The sequence below is a fragment of the Cottoperca gobio genome, chromosome 10, assembly GCF_900634415.1.
Source record: "Cottoperca gobio chromosome 10, fCotGob3.1, whole genome shotgun sequence".
Lineage (NCBI taxonomy): Eukaryota > Metazoa > Chordata > Actinopteri > Perciformes > Bovichtidae > Cottoperca > Cottoperca gobio.
The window spans coordinates 12,289,768-12,305,568 of NC_041364.1; the positions used below are offsets into that span (position 1 = coordinate 12,289,768).

Below are 15,801 nucleotides of genomic sequence, written 5' to 3' on the forward strand. Positions count from 1 at the left end.
CTTGCTGAGATGTGTTGCGGCTCATCTCAAATTTACTGAGAATGACTTCCAGATAGACTGACAGACAGGAAGACAAACAGACAGACAGCAAAAAACTGTCAGAATGAAATAATGTGTGTATTGAAATATTGTATAAAATCATTATATTTATCAATAAACTTTTCAAGAAACAAAATGAATTCATGTCTGCTATATTTTACCTTGTCACGCCATACCTTTGTTTTTATAGCTTATAATTATTATATATTAAAACCTTACAATCATTTTTATGGCGCACCATAAAGAGCATGAGCAAAAAAGAACAAGTGACAAGAACAGTTTATATTGTTATTTACACATATACAATGGAAGTACAAAAAGAGTTGTACATTTGTGCCTCTATCCCAAAGGACACACAAATAAAGCATGATAATGTGCATATGAAAAAACGTCACCACCATAACTGAACATGCATCACTCCCTTTATTACCCAATTTACAGCCTCTTTCATATTTTCTTCCTTCTTCCCTTCTCTCCCCTCTAATCCTGACATATATTTTTCCTTTTATTACTGTGCACAAAAGCATTTCTCACCCATATTGTAACATTTTAGGCATCATTTACTTGCTTTGTGCTGCACCACACCTGTGTATGTACAGGTGAGTGTGGTGTTGCATTATAGTTGGAGTGGGTACATTTAAAAATGAGATCGGAAAAAGGTTTAAGCACCAGAACATTCTTATTTAAAATCTCTGAACCAGCTTTTATCTGCATCTTTGAGAATACTTTTTTTTTTTGTATTTTGATAAAACAGAGCAGGAGATATATTTAAAACTCAGAGACACATTTATGCTCTATTGTATACGTGTATACGGATGTAGACCTTGCCTTCATATGGCTGGTGTTTCCTTATAGAAACAGAGCCAATCCTTTCAAAGTGTTGCAAAGTCTGTTTCAGAATAAAGAGATGGGGATTAAGACCTTCAGAAAACACTCGATCATGTCTCACTGTGGAGAATTAACTGCCTCTCTCGGGTCTATAGAGAAAAAATATGTTTCCATCTTATTCTAATAAACAGAATAATACAAGCATATAAGGGGACAATCACAGGGCGACGAGACTTTTTTTTATGACAAATTCTGTTTCACTTTTGGATTTGAAAAAGTCTCACGGTTCCCAAGTACAGAGTTGCAAGATTTATTCCAAGAAAGTTCTGTTTCTGCTTCAAGACAAACATCACTCACCATCATTTCTGGTCCATTTTCTCAACCGTCCACTCAAATGTCTGTGACAAATTCTTCAGTTTATCTGGTCCAACATTTTTTTTTATCCATTGTATGGATCAAAGTAAGTCCCACTGTCCTCATGTAGGCCTAATTTATTTTATTTATCCTCCCAGGGATAATAGCAGAAGCTTATTGATTACAGTCTCTATTCCCGCTCCTCGGCCCAGGGTTGGAGGTTCTGCAGGGCATACAGGGAGGAGTTATGCGCGCACAGTGGATCCGACACCGCTGATTCGCTGAGGGACTTCTGGAGGGCGGACTGCTGCAGCTGCAGGATGAGGCGATTGGCCTGCTGACGCTCCGCCTCCCTCTCCTCGGCTGTCTGTCTCCTGAAAAAAAAAAGATAGGAGAACAATTAAACATTAATACATTAATAAATAGACAAATAAAATAGTGGGGTTATGTAAGATTGAGAGCAATAAAGAGGCTGCAGATGTGAAAAGTCCCAAAAGCTGCATAAAACAGCAGTGGTTCTTGGAATAAAAATAAAATGATGTCAGCGATGAAAGGATGTCACGGTTTGCTCATGTATTTAAAAAAACAAGATACAAAAGATGTGGTAATTCAATAGCTGTAGTAATTGGTAAAAACTACATTTTGGATTATTTTTTAATGATTTTACTCTACCTAATATGTAATATTATTGTAGAAGACGAAGAGAAAATAGGAAGATGAAATAAGAAAATATGTATCAATTGTATTTATTGCTGTTTAGGTTTAGCCTGCGTGGTTTTTTTTTGTTCCGTGTCAAAGGGGTCAATTCACAGAAAATGGCGCGGGGGTCATCTGCAGAACGGGGAAAGTTAGATTCTTAAAACAGGACAACTAATACAGATATAACTCTTTGGGTGCAGTCTGGGTTTCTTACGGTGTAATTGTAATGTAATGCAGTTACAAATGTAAGTACAGACAACTTGATATTTGTTATACCAACCTCCACTTGGTCCTGCGGTTCTGGAACCAGGTTTTGACCTGCGCGTCTGTCATCTTCAGACTCTTGGCCAGGGCGGCCCGCTCAGCGCTGGCCAGGTACTTCTGTCGGTGGAAACGCTTCTCCAGCTCGCAGATCTGAACCCTGGAGAAGGACGTGCGGGGCTTTTTCCGTTTGGGCGGTGTCCGGTTCTGGTACGGGTGTCCTATCCGCCTCGTAACGGCGAACGGCACCAGAGCCGCTGTAGGAAAACAGAGAGACACACCGGTGAGTGCAAGATATCCTACAGCACCAAACAGACTAATTCACTCCCCACTCTGTATGGAAATTCAAGGCCATATATCACAGATATCTGCCCTGTTTGACAACAGTTCCCTATTTAGACTGTGTAAGCCTTATGTGAAATATGTGAGATGAAATTTACTGTGAAAAATGAGTCTGGCCAAGTATTGAAAACAATGCAATTATAAGAAATAAATGAAAACTCATTTGAAACTTGTAACGGATAATATCCGCACTGCTAATTACAGAGAGGACAGCAGGCCTATTGGCCTATTTATCTTGTCTTCACTTACTGTATTAAAGGCCTTTGCTAATAAAGGCTCCTGCTCAGTCTACAATTTAGCTTTACCTTTGGGATAAATACGGATACATATATACAGAACATATCACATCTTTTAATATTTTAGATAGTATTTATATTTGACTTTTCCCTATAATTTACCCTAAATTATCTGACAGCTTACTATTCTTATTTTTCATCAATTTAGCCTATTAATAACATTTGTAGGTATTTTTTAATACAGCATTAAATTATGACCATTATGTTGCTGTTTGGTTAATTAAAAACAAAGCCTGATAAAGCTGTGTGATTGTTATATAACTACATTTGTTTGCTTATTTACATGAGGTAGACATTACATATACAACTTCTAAAAGACAAGTGAAGTCAGTACCACAGACTCAAGGCGTTTAATAATAATAATCTATAAATGTAGTTTAATCCATTATTTTAAAAAAACTTTTAAAAACTTGTGTCCTGTTGTTGTTTTTGTTTTTAAGCCGTTTGAATAATTAAAGGGAAAACATTTCAGTTGACTGTAAAAAGCCTTTATACATATTTGGCACATGTGTTTTTATTTGTATTTGTTATGATTCAGCAGCAGTTACTAATGTTTTAAACATAATGTAATATTAATGAGGGAAACCCGTTAGGTATAACATCTGGCCTACCTGATATTCTGTCCTTGGCGAACCTGTTTCCTATCCAGGGGAAGCACAGCCCTCCAAATCCGGGGATAGCGCTCTGTACGGGGGCCGGGGGTCCCGGGGCTGTCATGGGTCTGTGTGCCGGGACTCGAATCACTCCCCGGCTGACCAGACCCCTGCTCTCCCCGTAAGAACCTGACGCCTCCACCGGAGGCATTATACCGGAGAGGGAGATAGACAGCGCGGTGTATGAGGGCGCGCTGGCCCCGGTCGGGCTTCCTAAACTGTAATAACCGTCCCCGTTGCTCAAATCGGATCCACTTTGTCTTCCAGACGCGCGCCCGTTTTCTGGCTCCGTACCGGCTCCCAGAATCTGGTCGATGCCAAAGCTGATGGGCTCGTGATGGGCCGGTTTTGGAGGAGGGCTCGGCGCGCTAGGTGCTTGCTCCATCCCCGTCGCTCTTTCGTAAAAAGGACGGAAAAACTGAACAATATTTTTTTTTCAGGGGCAATCACAGCAGTGTCAAACTGAACCAAAAGTAATCGCCAGTTGTGTCTCCATCGCGGTCCAGCCGTGTGCCCAGAATCCAGCGTGTCCTTGTTGTGTCTCTATCAGGCCTCTTTCAGAGGACTGGGTCCTCTCTACACGCTGTGGTGAAACTTTGATGGGCGTTTGGAGAGATGTGACGCTCTGTCCTCCTCTCTACGCGTCAAAACGCTCAGCTCCGTCCTCCCCCATCCCTCTCCACCAGTCATTGGCTGGAACCAGAATGACTGATTGAATGTTAATGGAGGTAGGCCCACAATTTGGCACAATAACCAATATTTCTCATAACCACGGGCGTCAGCTTGTATATATATATATATATATATATATATATATATATATATATATATATATATATATATATATATATATATATATATATATATATATATATATATATATATATGCCAAGATATGAAGATATGGCATCTTTATGCATTCTGAGTGAGTCAGTACTTGGTGTTGTCGTTTTTTTATCATTATAACGGAGTGTAAGGAGCAAGCGACAGCTTCATGGAAATGTATATGGCATATGTAAAAAGAAATCGCAGCAAGGATCACTGAATATCAATGTGGGTTTAAGCGTCTTTGGTGACGAACATCTAATATTTTATCGTTTCAACCAACTGGTGTTTAATCAGTCATCTGTCTGTGTTCCTCTAGTCCCCATAAATGTCTTCACTTTAAACGGGTTTATAAGTTTTGGTGACAAATCATATCAGATGGAAAAAACTTTTTACCCACCTTATGGTCTGATGAATTGATGCTTCTGCCCATTACCACTTCTCAGACGAGACACACAATGCGCATCATTTGTCCTCTTTCTGTCTGTGTCCCCTCTTCAATCTGTATCGTCTGTCACATGTGGAATGTACGTGAATAATAGTTTACATGAAAACTGTTGAAAAGCTAGGAAGTGCTTTATAACCTGAAGACTGGATATATTATAAAGGAGAGACCCAAAAGGAAGTAATGTCGGTTTGAGTTTCTATTCCTTTTAATTAAAATCCTTCTCGTCGTCCACGCCTTATAATCAAATGTGGAGAGTTATTTATTTTTATAATTCTTTAACTTTCCCCTACACTGGGGCGTTTAATGTTCAACTGTTTTACAATGTTAGATTTTTAAGATGAAACCTAAAAGGATAAAATTATTTTCCAATATTCCCAATGCGTCGGATTTAAAGCCTTTAAACGCTCACACCTTATATTATAACCAATTTCAGAGCAGTCACGTTTCACGTTAATTCATGATAGTTTGATGTCTGGTCAAAGAAACAATAATGTTACATCCTTGAAAAACATTTACTTAATAGTCAATTGCAGCAGCTTTTATTAAATGTGGTATGTATGAGATTATTGAAACCTAATACAACTGATAAAGCCAGGGTTATCATTCTACCAGTGCGTAATTACGCACATGAAACCCACCACATCTCTCTTTGAAATAAAAAGACAGCAGCCTAATTGAACATTGGCAGTAATTCGCCAGCACCTATTGAGCATGGCAAAGCAAAAACGTGGCCTTATTTGTTCATGGTATCCAGTGCCACATTAAATGACCTGACAAAGGAAGGCCATGGGCTACTTCAGATAAAGTGTCCGGGCTCTGGAAGCTGCTAACCGCTCAGATTCAATGTAACAGGCGCCCAAAGTGACCAGATAATCACATTTTCACTAACTTGTCTCAGGGACAGACAAATGCGCGTCGGGTTTGGATGCGGCAGGTGGCTTTTTAAGATATCACATTACAGTACTTAAACAAACTAATGGCCAACATATTCATTTAGTGACAATGGAGTTTATATTTGTAGACTTTTTAAAAGCTCTGCTCAAACTGTTCATTAATCATTGTTTTTGTAGGCATGTGTTTTATTCTGTCTGAACTATTTAGATAATTAAATTCCTTTAGCTATTATTGCCAGTGTTAAGTGTTTTTGTAATCACAATCAATTATTTAAAATGCAGCCTGAATTTACCTGAGACTGTATGCCAATCTGCATTTAACAAAAACTTAAAATAAAGTAAGTGAAATTGGTTATATTGTAATATGTGAGGTTATAACCACGCGGAAATGCAAATATACTGTCGTAGGTAATACATATTTGAAAAAGGATCCGCATCTCGCCCTTCACAATACAGTCTTATGAAGCAATATGAGATGGGACAAGGCCCGAGGTGTTTGTTTGGCAATATGGACAGACTCTGAGTGTTGGCTGGTTCACCCTGCCATATGTGAGCTCACCGGTGGCTTTTGATGGGGGAGAATTGGTCTGTTATAGCTGTCATCTTTGTGGACATTTTTATGTTTCTCTTGATGACATTTGTGAGAATAATTCCCCAACAGTAATTATGGCAGAGTTCGTGAATTGAACAAAACACATATTTAAATGTATTTAATTTATTTTAAACAATTACATGGCCATTTATAGGACGATGAATACCTGGATCAAAACGGAATAACTTCTTCAGGAAAATGAATCATTTTTGCGTTCAGCACAGAGTGAAGGCAGTCCCTCCAGCATGTACACAGCAGACGGGGTCCCACTGGTTGCAGATGTTGGGTGTTAGTAATCCGGTGTAATCCAATGATTATGAGTGATTATGTCACATTAGCTCTGACCTACCGGGATACCACCGTGACACCGGTTATCCAAAACCCACCAGGAGCAGCCCCAGCCCGCCTCCAGCCAGCCTTTCTGAATTTATTGATAGTCTGAATGTTGAAGACAGTGTCATATCATTTCATTGCTTCATGATTACAACAGAAAAAGGTAAAACTAATTGATACCAAGAGTCCACTTTTAAAAACCCACACAACCCCCTTCACAAAGCAGCCTCGAGGTTATCTCGTTTAGGCCAAAATATTTAGATAGTGTTTCTGAAAAGCCTGCAGCCCACACGAACAATTAAGACGCACATCAATCCTCGTTTTTTTCCACAGGCAATATAAAAGCTGACACCCTGATTCCAAAAGTCCAAAAAGAAGCGACAACAAAAGAGTGAAAGAGTGCGATTTGTTTGAGAAATTACCACTTGATCTGCATAATCGGGGGTCTGGGCTGCAGCTCGGTACCCGGGGGCTGCGTTTTTATTGCGCGTCTCTTCGCCGTTATCAATTTCAGCAGCGCGCCTGACTTTTTAAAAGGGGGACGAGGCCGGCTGCTTCTGAATAATGAATGACACGCTTTTATATTGTCGCTAAAGTGCCCGTGATGTTACAATATGAAAAGGCAGCGGTAAGTAATAGTGCATTTAAAAGGGATGTAGTGTATTATTATGATGTAAAAGAGAAGGAGAGAGGCGGTAGAGAGAGGGAGATGAGTGGATAGCAGCAGCCAGAGAGAGAGAGATTGTTTTATTACAATAAGAGGAGATGAGTTTGCCTCGCAGCGAAATGGGGACCAGTTAATGAAACTTTACCGCAGCTAACGATTTCCCCTCCCTCGCTCTAAAAACCGCCCTTATGAAATATTTAAACTATTTAATATAGGTAGTATTAAGCTGAAAGACACTGGCATCGGCCATCTGACAACATTTACAAGGCTATGGATTTTTTAAAGTTGGGTAAACAAAGCTTTACGGCCCGCTTTCCTTCAACCCACATACAACACAAGTCGTATAGTAAATCACGCTCACGTTGAGTGCAATACAGAGCAAATGTGTTTTACTGTTGGGAGACTTGATTTAGTCTAATTTACACTTTTCTTCATACCACACCATGCATCTTCTCACACACAGATGCAGCAGTTTACAGGCTCATCCTATCAATATAAGCCTGTCTTGTCTGTAATGGGAAGGGTAGCCTAGCATGGCCCTAGTGTGGGGGGATACTGTTTCATATTGACATGCTCAGTGGGATTGTTGGAGGAGAAGAGAGGAATGGGATCCCCCACCAGGGACCCGGTCAAGGCCATCATCATCATGCCTGAGCTGTCACTGGACCACTGCTCTGTACACTGTGGACACAGCTGATCTGCCACACACTTAACAAGAAGATAAACCATGTACAATTATCACTGTAAATGTCATTTATAGGCCTATGGCTTAATAGATATTAAGGGATTTTAATTACCAAATATGAAAGCTCTCATCCAAAAAGCTTGCCTTTATTGAAGGAAAGATAAATCATGACAGCAAAAATGTTGTTTTTCAAAAGTTGTAGCTGCTGAAATAAAAACTTTGCGGTGGATTATTCGATATACTCCTCACATGGAGTCAAACAGCAACCAATACACAGACTTTCAGTGTGTTTTTTGTATACAAATTAGTCATGTAAGCTTTTTTTCCTGCCAGTATCAGGGTGCACATTTAACCACACAAAGATGCCCTGATATGGTTGATATTTGTTTCAATGAACATTGCATTCTTGTTTCACTTGAGGAACAATATGCTTTCACTCTGTGTGTGTGCGTGTGTGTGTGTGTGTGTGTGTGTGTGTGTGAGGGTAGACCATGTAAGCCTGTCTGATGGTTGAATGCATGGCTGCCTCTTCACGCTGGTTAAAAGTCAGGGAGGGAGGGAGGGAGAGGAGGAGGGAGAGGAAGAGAGTGAGAAAGGGAAGTAAGTAAACCGCACAGACGTGAATTATAGGGATGGACGGAGAGCAGAGAGCAAAAACAGGAGGGATGGATGGCTAAGACTGAGATGTGAGAGAAAGAGTTAAAGCATTAATGGGGATCATTTGGGGCTGATGATAATTGAACACATGGCTTGAGTTTGGACAAGAGGATTCACATAGCTTTGTCTGGTCTTCATGTGTGTGTGTGTGTGTGTGTGTGTGTGTGTGTGTGTGTGTGTGTGTGTGTGTGTGTGTGTGTGTGTGTGTGGTTGTACTTTTAAGAGTTAATCTCTGTCTTTATTTATTCTGAATGCTGAGTAAAAGTTTCTCTGCTGTTTTTGTGGAGACATTTTTAGTCTCTCATCACACTCAATGGCTTTCAGGGGGGATCTGCCATCCACAAAATGACTGATGTAATTAATAAATGCGTGTGTTTGCTATTGCTTTAATGACTTATGACTGATTTATGTATGTGTGTGTGTGTGTGTGTGTGTGTGTGTGTGTGTGTGTGTTTAAGAGCAGCTGAGTGCTCATGAACGCCCCTGGTCGTGGCGCTAATGTGTTAATTCATTACTGCTTGTAGTCAGTTGCATTGTGTCAGAGCTGTGTTTCCCGTCTCTCTCTGTCTGTGTCCTCTCCGCTTCATAAAAGCTGATTATCCTGCATGTTGCCGCCGTTCCACCCATTCTCTCCTGCCTCTTGACCTCCTAACCCCTCCTGTTGCCTGCCCGCGGGGTACTCATGCAGGGGAGGAGGGGAGGGAGGGACAGAGGACCAGCTGCCACCAGCCATAGTGCTCTGGTTGCTGGCAGAGGGAGCTACTCCAGCCCCCTGCTTCGCTGGGCCTTCTGGCCCCTCAGGGTGGAGGGGGGGCACCAGCCTCATGCCACCAGCCCCACCTGTCTGGCCCCAGGCGCAGGAGTGTGACCGATTAGACACACACGCTCAGATATACGCAGCCACATATGCATATTACTGCCGGATGACCCCAAAAATGTCAACTCTCCAGTCACTTTAATTTGATCCAATGTGCTTGTAAAATGTTTCATATGCTGAAGAGTTCTTTCAGTCCAGAGATGCGAGAGATTTCTTTCATTGGAATTACAAACAGAGCTGAAACAATTAGTCGACTAATGGATTAGTCGATCGACCGAAAATAAGCGTAAACTATTTTGATAGTGGATTAATTGTCAAAGTCATTTTTCATGCAAACATGTTAAAACCTGCTGTTTTCAGATTTTCTCTGTTTCATATCAAACTGAATATCGTTGGGTTTTGCACTGACAAAACAAGGCATTTAAAAACATCACATTGGACTACGAGAAACTGGGATGGACATTTTGCACTATTTCCTGACCTTTGTATAGACCAAACCATTAATCAATCAATCTGGGAAAATAATCAATTATTAGTTGCATCCCTAATTACAAAACATGAAAAGTTTTGAAAATGAATATGTTTTGTAAACTTACATGCACGATGATCCTATATTTGAATTCTGCTCCACATACACTTACACAGGTTTCCTCGATACACATGCCCCTCCTCACACACACAAATACACAGAGGCACTTTGCTGTGAGGCGTGAAAGAGCGAGAGCTAAGTGAGGCCACTCCAGAGCGCTATTCTCTATATTGATTTCCCATTATCAGACCCCAGTCCCTGTGGAGTCATTAGTGCTGGGATCAAACAGACAGACAGAGAAGGAGACTAATACCAGTCACTTACACCAGCACAGGGAGATCACCTTACCTCCCTGAGGGTAGGAAGGCCAGAGAGGAGCAGAGGAGGAGAGGAAATGAGCAAGGGGGGGTTTAGTGGACGGACGAGTGCAATGGGCTAACAGATGGAGACGACAATGTGTAGAGAGAGAGAGAGAGAGGAAGAGGAAAGAGGTGGGGTTTCACAGTGGAACGTTCATGGGCAAATGGTAGACACTCTTTGATCACTTTATTTGGTTGTTCTGTTGGAGCGGATATGCTTTGTCTCGCTTTGTTGCTCTCTCTTCTCTGTTCTCCTGTTCAGCTAAGCATCCCCAGCGTCCCGATAACATGGTTACCTTTTGTTATTGCCTAATTCAAGTTTTCACTGATGGGTGACTTTTCTCTTTGTCCAACCTTGTAAAATGTAGCCAATAAAGCTCCTCATCCTCTTCCTCTCTGTCAATAATTGTGTGGTAAAGATACAATGATGAATGTTTTTCATGTAGCCAGCAGCTGTCCCCAAACCAGAGAGAGACAAAAGAGAGAGAAAAAGTGAAGCAGGAATATGAAATGTGAGATACTCATTTTGGTCCCTTGCTTCATAATTTCTGTGGATGTATTTATTCTCTATGGATTCAGGGGGAGCAATGAATTCAGAGTATGAATCAACACCATCCATCTTATTCACTTCTGCCTGCCAGTGAGCCCTGGAAGTGGTGGTCAGGCTACATACACACGGACAGACACACACACACAGACACACACACACATACACACACAGCTCAGATGGGGGTGACCCTGTCCTGACCCCCCTGCTGACCCCCAATCTGTTCCCCAACCTCACACCATGAGAGACCGGGGCACACCGGGATAAAAGCACACACACTCAAAGACACACAAATACACACACACACACACACGTTGGCACACTGTGTGATCTGATGGATATCTCCTCAGACAGTACCATGTGTGTGGGCAGTGTGTGTGCAGACAGCGTGTGTGTCTGAGTATGTGTGGTGCCGTACCCTCTGCCCCCTCCCACTGGTGTTAATTGATTCTTGGTGCGCTTTGCTGATTGGTGTGAGGACCCCTAGAGGCGGGCCCAGTCTTCACCGATGCCCTCTCCCCATTTGTGTAGCACCTCTCTCTCTCACACACACACACACACACACACACGCACGCACGCACGCACGCACGCACGCACGCACACACACACACACACACACGCAGTCACACGGATAGTGTATTGTATATCTCTATATGTATGTACGTCCACATACTTCATGGCACGTGTTGATTATACATGCACTGGTGAGAAAACACACACACACACACACATTCATATATGTCTTTCAGGGGGTTTTCACACCCCAGTAAAGAGGAAGCTGGCTAGCTGACATGAGCAGATTGCGAATCATATGAGACGATCCACAGAGAAAAAAAATCACTCTCTTAGAGGAGATTCATGAACAATATAGGTGGGCAAAGGTGTGTGTGTGTGTGTGTGTGTGTGTGTGTGTGTGTGTGTGTGTGGCGGGGGGGGGGGGGGGGGGGGTTTGTGTGTGTATGAGAGAGAGCCAGAAAGACAGTAAGAGAGATGAATCTCCGGTTATTAATTTCCAGCCGCGGCCCCTGGGTGAGATGTTAATATAGGGCTGATTGTGACTAATTTCTTATTAATTGCCATCAGCGATTACACAGTGGCCAGTAATGTGGCTAATTTGTTGAAATGAATTTGGGTTTTCGGAGGCATTTTAATTGCTGCAGGTGGGCAGCATCCCCTGCACACTGTCGCCTTTGTTTTTCAGCAGGAAACTTTTGGAGTTGTGCTGCTGCTGTGTGTGAATAGTATGAGTATTATTGTGTGGATTATAGCACATTACTATAACAGTAAAGCATGTGTACACGTGTCTGTTCATGAGTAGTCTTTGCATGCGTTTCTGTCTGACACACACAAACAAATCTTTGCAGCATCACTGTAAATGCCATTGATATCTTATTCATCTGGTTTATGCATCCCCCTACATCCATATATCTCTACACGTTCATGATCATTACAGTGGGGATGGAGGAACATTTAAGTGGTTGCCTTTTGTTTGTTGAATGTTTATAGCTTCCGTTAGCACAGTCTCAACGACCACTGAGGAACCAGTAGATACAAAATCCAAATCCCCCTATAAAAGAGGAGATGCCCTCTGGGCAGCCATAGCTCATAGTTGGCCTGATTTAGTGGCAGCCAGGAATCTGGGCTTGAATAAAGACAGAGAGAGCGAGGGCAGAGTGGGAGAGAGAGAGAGAGGGGAAAAGATAGCTCCCTGTGTGATAAATAGCCCCGGCTCTCTCTATTGCATTAGCCGTCCGGGCCGATAGATTGCGAGCCCAATAGACCCAGACGTATGCGATTGGTTTCTCATATAAAAGTTGCATATTAAATTCCTTCACAGGACTGTGCCCCCCAAGCATGAAGGAAGGAAGGAAGAAATGCAAGTGAAAAAGCAGAAAGTAGAGAAAGGAGTGGAAGAGCAAGAAAAAAGCTTTTTATGAGAGACGAAACACAGGCAGAGAGTTGGGGAAGCCGGAGAAGAAGGGGGAAAGATAATGACAGGAGAAAAGTAGCTTGATGGTGGAAAAGACAAATGGTGATGTCATGTATTTAATAGGTCCGCGGATATTGGGCGATGAGTGCAACCGTACGTCCATTTAATCAGTATTGCTTCCCAATGAAGATTTCTCTCTTGTTTTGCGCTCACTCCCCCCTTCTTCTGTTCTCAGCCGTTCTCCACATGCTAACGACCTCTCTAATTGTTTCCAAGCTCATTAAGATGCTGATGTTTTAATAGTAATTAATCCGTCATTTGCCTACATGCAAACAAGGGCCACTGAGGTTTGTTCATCGCTGTTTCAATACACTGATAATGCAGTAGCCTAGTCAAAGGAGACAATATCCTGCTAATTTAGCTCATCACTGTTAATTGGTTGTTAAGTGCCTTTAATTACCAGGCAGGCTTTGGGATTTAGGTCGGCAGAAAGAGGGGGATCGTTTTGATTGTCCCTGCTGCTGTAATGGATCTTGTGTGAACTTTGAAAACTGGAATAAATGACCAAAGGGTAAAAAGAGACAAACATTGACCCTGTTCTGTTTTCTATCCCCGCCGCTTTCTCTCTCCTCATTTCCTTTCTTCTTTTCCTTCCTTTCCTCCATCCTCCCGTCCCTTCCTCCATCTCTGTCTCACTCCCTATCTCTTTCTCCATGATATTATTAACTCATTAAGTTTTTTTCATTATTTTTAATAAAAGATGAGTTATGGCTTTAGCCTCACTGTGGCAGCATCCCCCTACACCCTCCTCCTCCCCCTCCCTCCTCTCTCCCTTCCCCTTCAACCATTTACTCCCCCCCCCCCCCCCTTTTTTTTTTCTCCTTCCTTCTTGGCCATATTGTGCCTCCTCCGATACGTTTGACCCCTGAACTGCGGTTTCTGACCTCGGTGTTGCTGGTTACAACCTTCTGGCCATCTTCTTTGCTTTCGCCACAGTCACTCACACATATCAATCATCTCTCTTTCTCATAGCACTGAGCGGTCTTTAGATGGCATTCATAAGATTTATGATTCATGATTCCCTCTCTTCTGTGTGTGTGTGTGTGTGTGTGTGTGTGTGTGTGTGTGTGTGTGTGTGTGTGTGTGTGTGTGTGTCTTTGTGTGTGTGTGTGTGTGTATGTGTGTGGAATAGAGGGAAGGAAGAAGGGAGAAAGTGAGACAAAGACAGAGACTGGAGGGAGAGAAAGAGAGGGGCTTGTCGATGACACAGTTGAATAATGACAATATCTATGATTGATAGCTTATACAAAGCAAGCCCAGTGTGTCTACTGTAGTGTGTGTGTGTGTGTGTGTGTGTGTGTGTGTGTGTGTGTGTGTGTGTGTGTGCATTAGAGTGACAGAAAGAGAGAAAAAGAGTCCATATGTTTTGTTTCCCCCCACATTAATCTGATGTTAAAGAAGCAATGATGAATGGTTTTCATGTAGTTTGCGCTGTCAATGGTCAAGAGATGGAGATGGGTAGCAAGTGACCAGAATTACCAAGGGACACATGATGTTTATGTAGGAATAGAGGGACTCAAGGAGGTGAAAGCATAATAAATGTCTTTCTGCTAGAGAGGACGGAGCACAGATAAGACCCACTCTGAGTTATTAACTACTCTGGTTTTCAGCCATGAAAACCCTAAATGAAACATTTACTGCATCTGTTTGTCATTTTCTTCTCACTGTGAGTCAGATTTTTTTTAAAGCCTTTTTAAAGGCACTTAAATTATACATTGTTTGTTATTATGTTAATAAAATACTCACTACTCAGTACATGGAAAGAGTGGTTCACTGTAATCGTTCTTCCTCAAGAAGTAATCCCTTCTAGCACTGCTACACTGTAAGTGATGGGGGGACAAAGTCCAGTCCTTGTTCTGTGTAAAAATGCATGGTTACATTTAGCCGCGCCTAATAAGAGGCTTCAGCCGTCTGCAGAGCCAAAGTCTAGTCAAGTGGGTATCTTTCAAAGTTACAGTCTCTTGTCTCTCTCTGAAATTCTTGTTTGTGTTTCCTTGCTGAGCCACGCTGGAACGATGCCTCCTGGTCGTCACATGTTTGTATTTTTTCCAACACAATAAAGATACTAAAGGCTAAAGATATGGTCACATAATCTTTCAACTAAATTGCCTCGCACAAAGTAAGAAAAAGGACATAATGTTATGTTTCTGATGAGGGTAATAGACTGGAAATAGTGTTTGAGTGCGACGCTAAAATGTGTTGTCTGGTAGTGTGGTAAGTATGTCTAATATATAGTCTAGCAATGCAAACGTTAGTGAAAAATAATAATAATTAATAACTATTATTACAATTGTGTACATGACTCGGCTCCGCTCCAAAACATTTTAATGGGTTCTTCCTCGGCCCATGCTACACCCTTGCGTCAAGTTTCATGAAAATCAGAGCAGCAGTTTTTCTGTAATCATGCTGACAAACAGACAAACAATATGGAGGAAAAGTAATAATGCATTCTACATTTTGTGGTGCATCGGGGTTTCTATTAGCTCATCTCTGTCGAAGTTAAGACAAGGTGAGCCGGTTAGAGATTGCACTGAATCAAGAAACTAGTAACATCTAATCACATGTACTAAGTGGCCTTTAAAAATTACAAATTCTCTCTTTCACCCTGCGGATTCATTATGCCAACACTGCTTGCTGCCACAACCACCTTTTTATTTGATTTAAGATTCTGTTTTGTTGTTTTGCTGAGCTTTAATGTTAATGTTTGATTCTATACCATTACTGGATGTTTTTGGAGGAGGGTGCAGGATCCTTTGAAAGCCCCCATGAAGAGCAGAGGCGTTTCCACCAACTCTTAAAGCGCTTGACATAAGAGTCTCTGTCTGACCGAGTACTGTGTATTTTATCCCATTTATTTTACAGTGTAGTCACACGAGAAAGGGATCACTTCCGAGCACACATGAGGGATGATTAGAGTACAATTTGTGGAGCTGAATTGAAGAAATGCCTACCCCAGTTGTTATAAATACCAAATAAGTGTTTCCATG

At 41.8% G+C, this 15,801-nt stretch overlaps 1 protein-coding gene across 1 annotated transcript; it reads right to left on the reverse strand.

The window, feature by feature from the left end:
* Positions 1–1,411: 1,411 nt before the first annotated feature.
* tlx3a (T cell leukemia homeobox 3a) lies at positions 1,412–3,857 on the reverse strand. The gene is made up of 3 exons (XM_029441993.1): positions 3,431–3,857; positions 2,201–2,438; positions 1,412–1,595 (listed from the first exon to the last, which is right to left on the reverse strand). The coding sequence occupies exons 1-3, from the start codon at positions 3,855–3,857 to the stop codon at positions 1,412–1,414; spliced, it is 849 nt and encodes a 282-aa protein (XP_029297853.1).
* Positions 3,858–15,801: the final 11,944 nt, after the last annotated feature.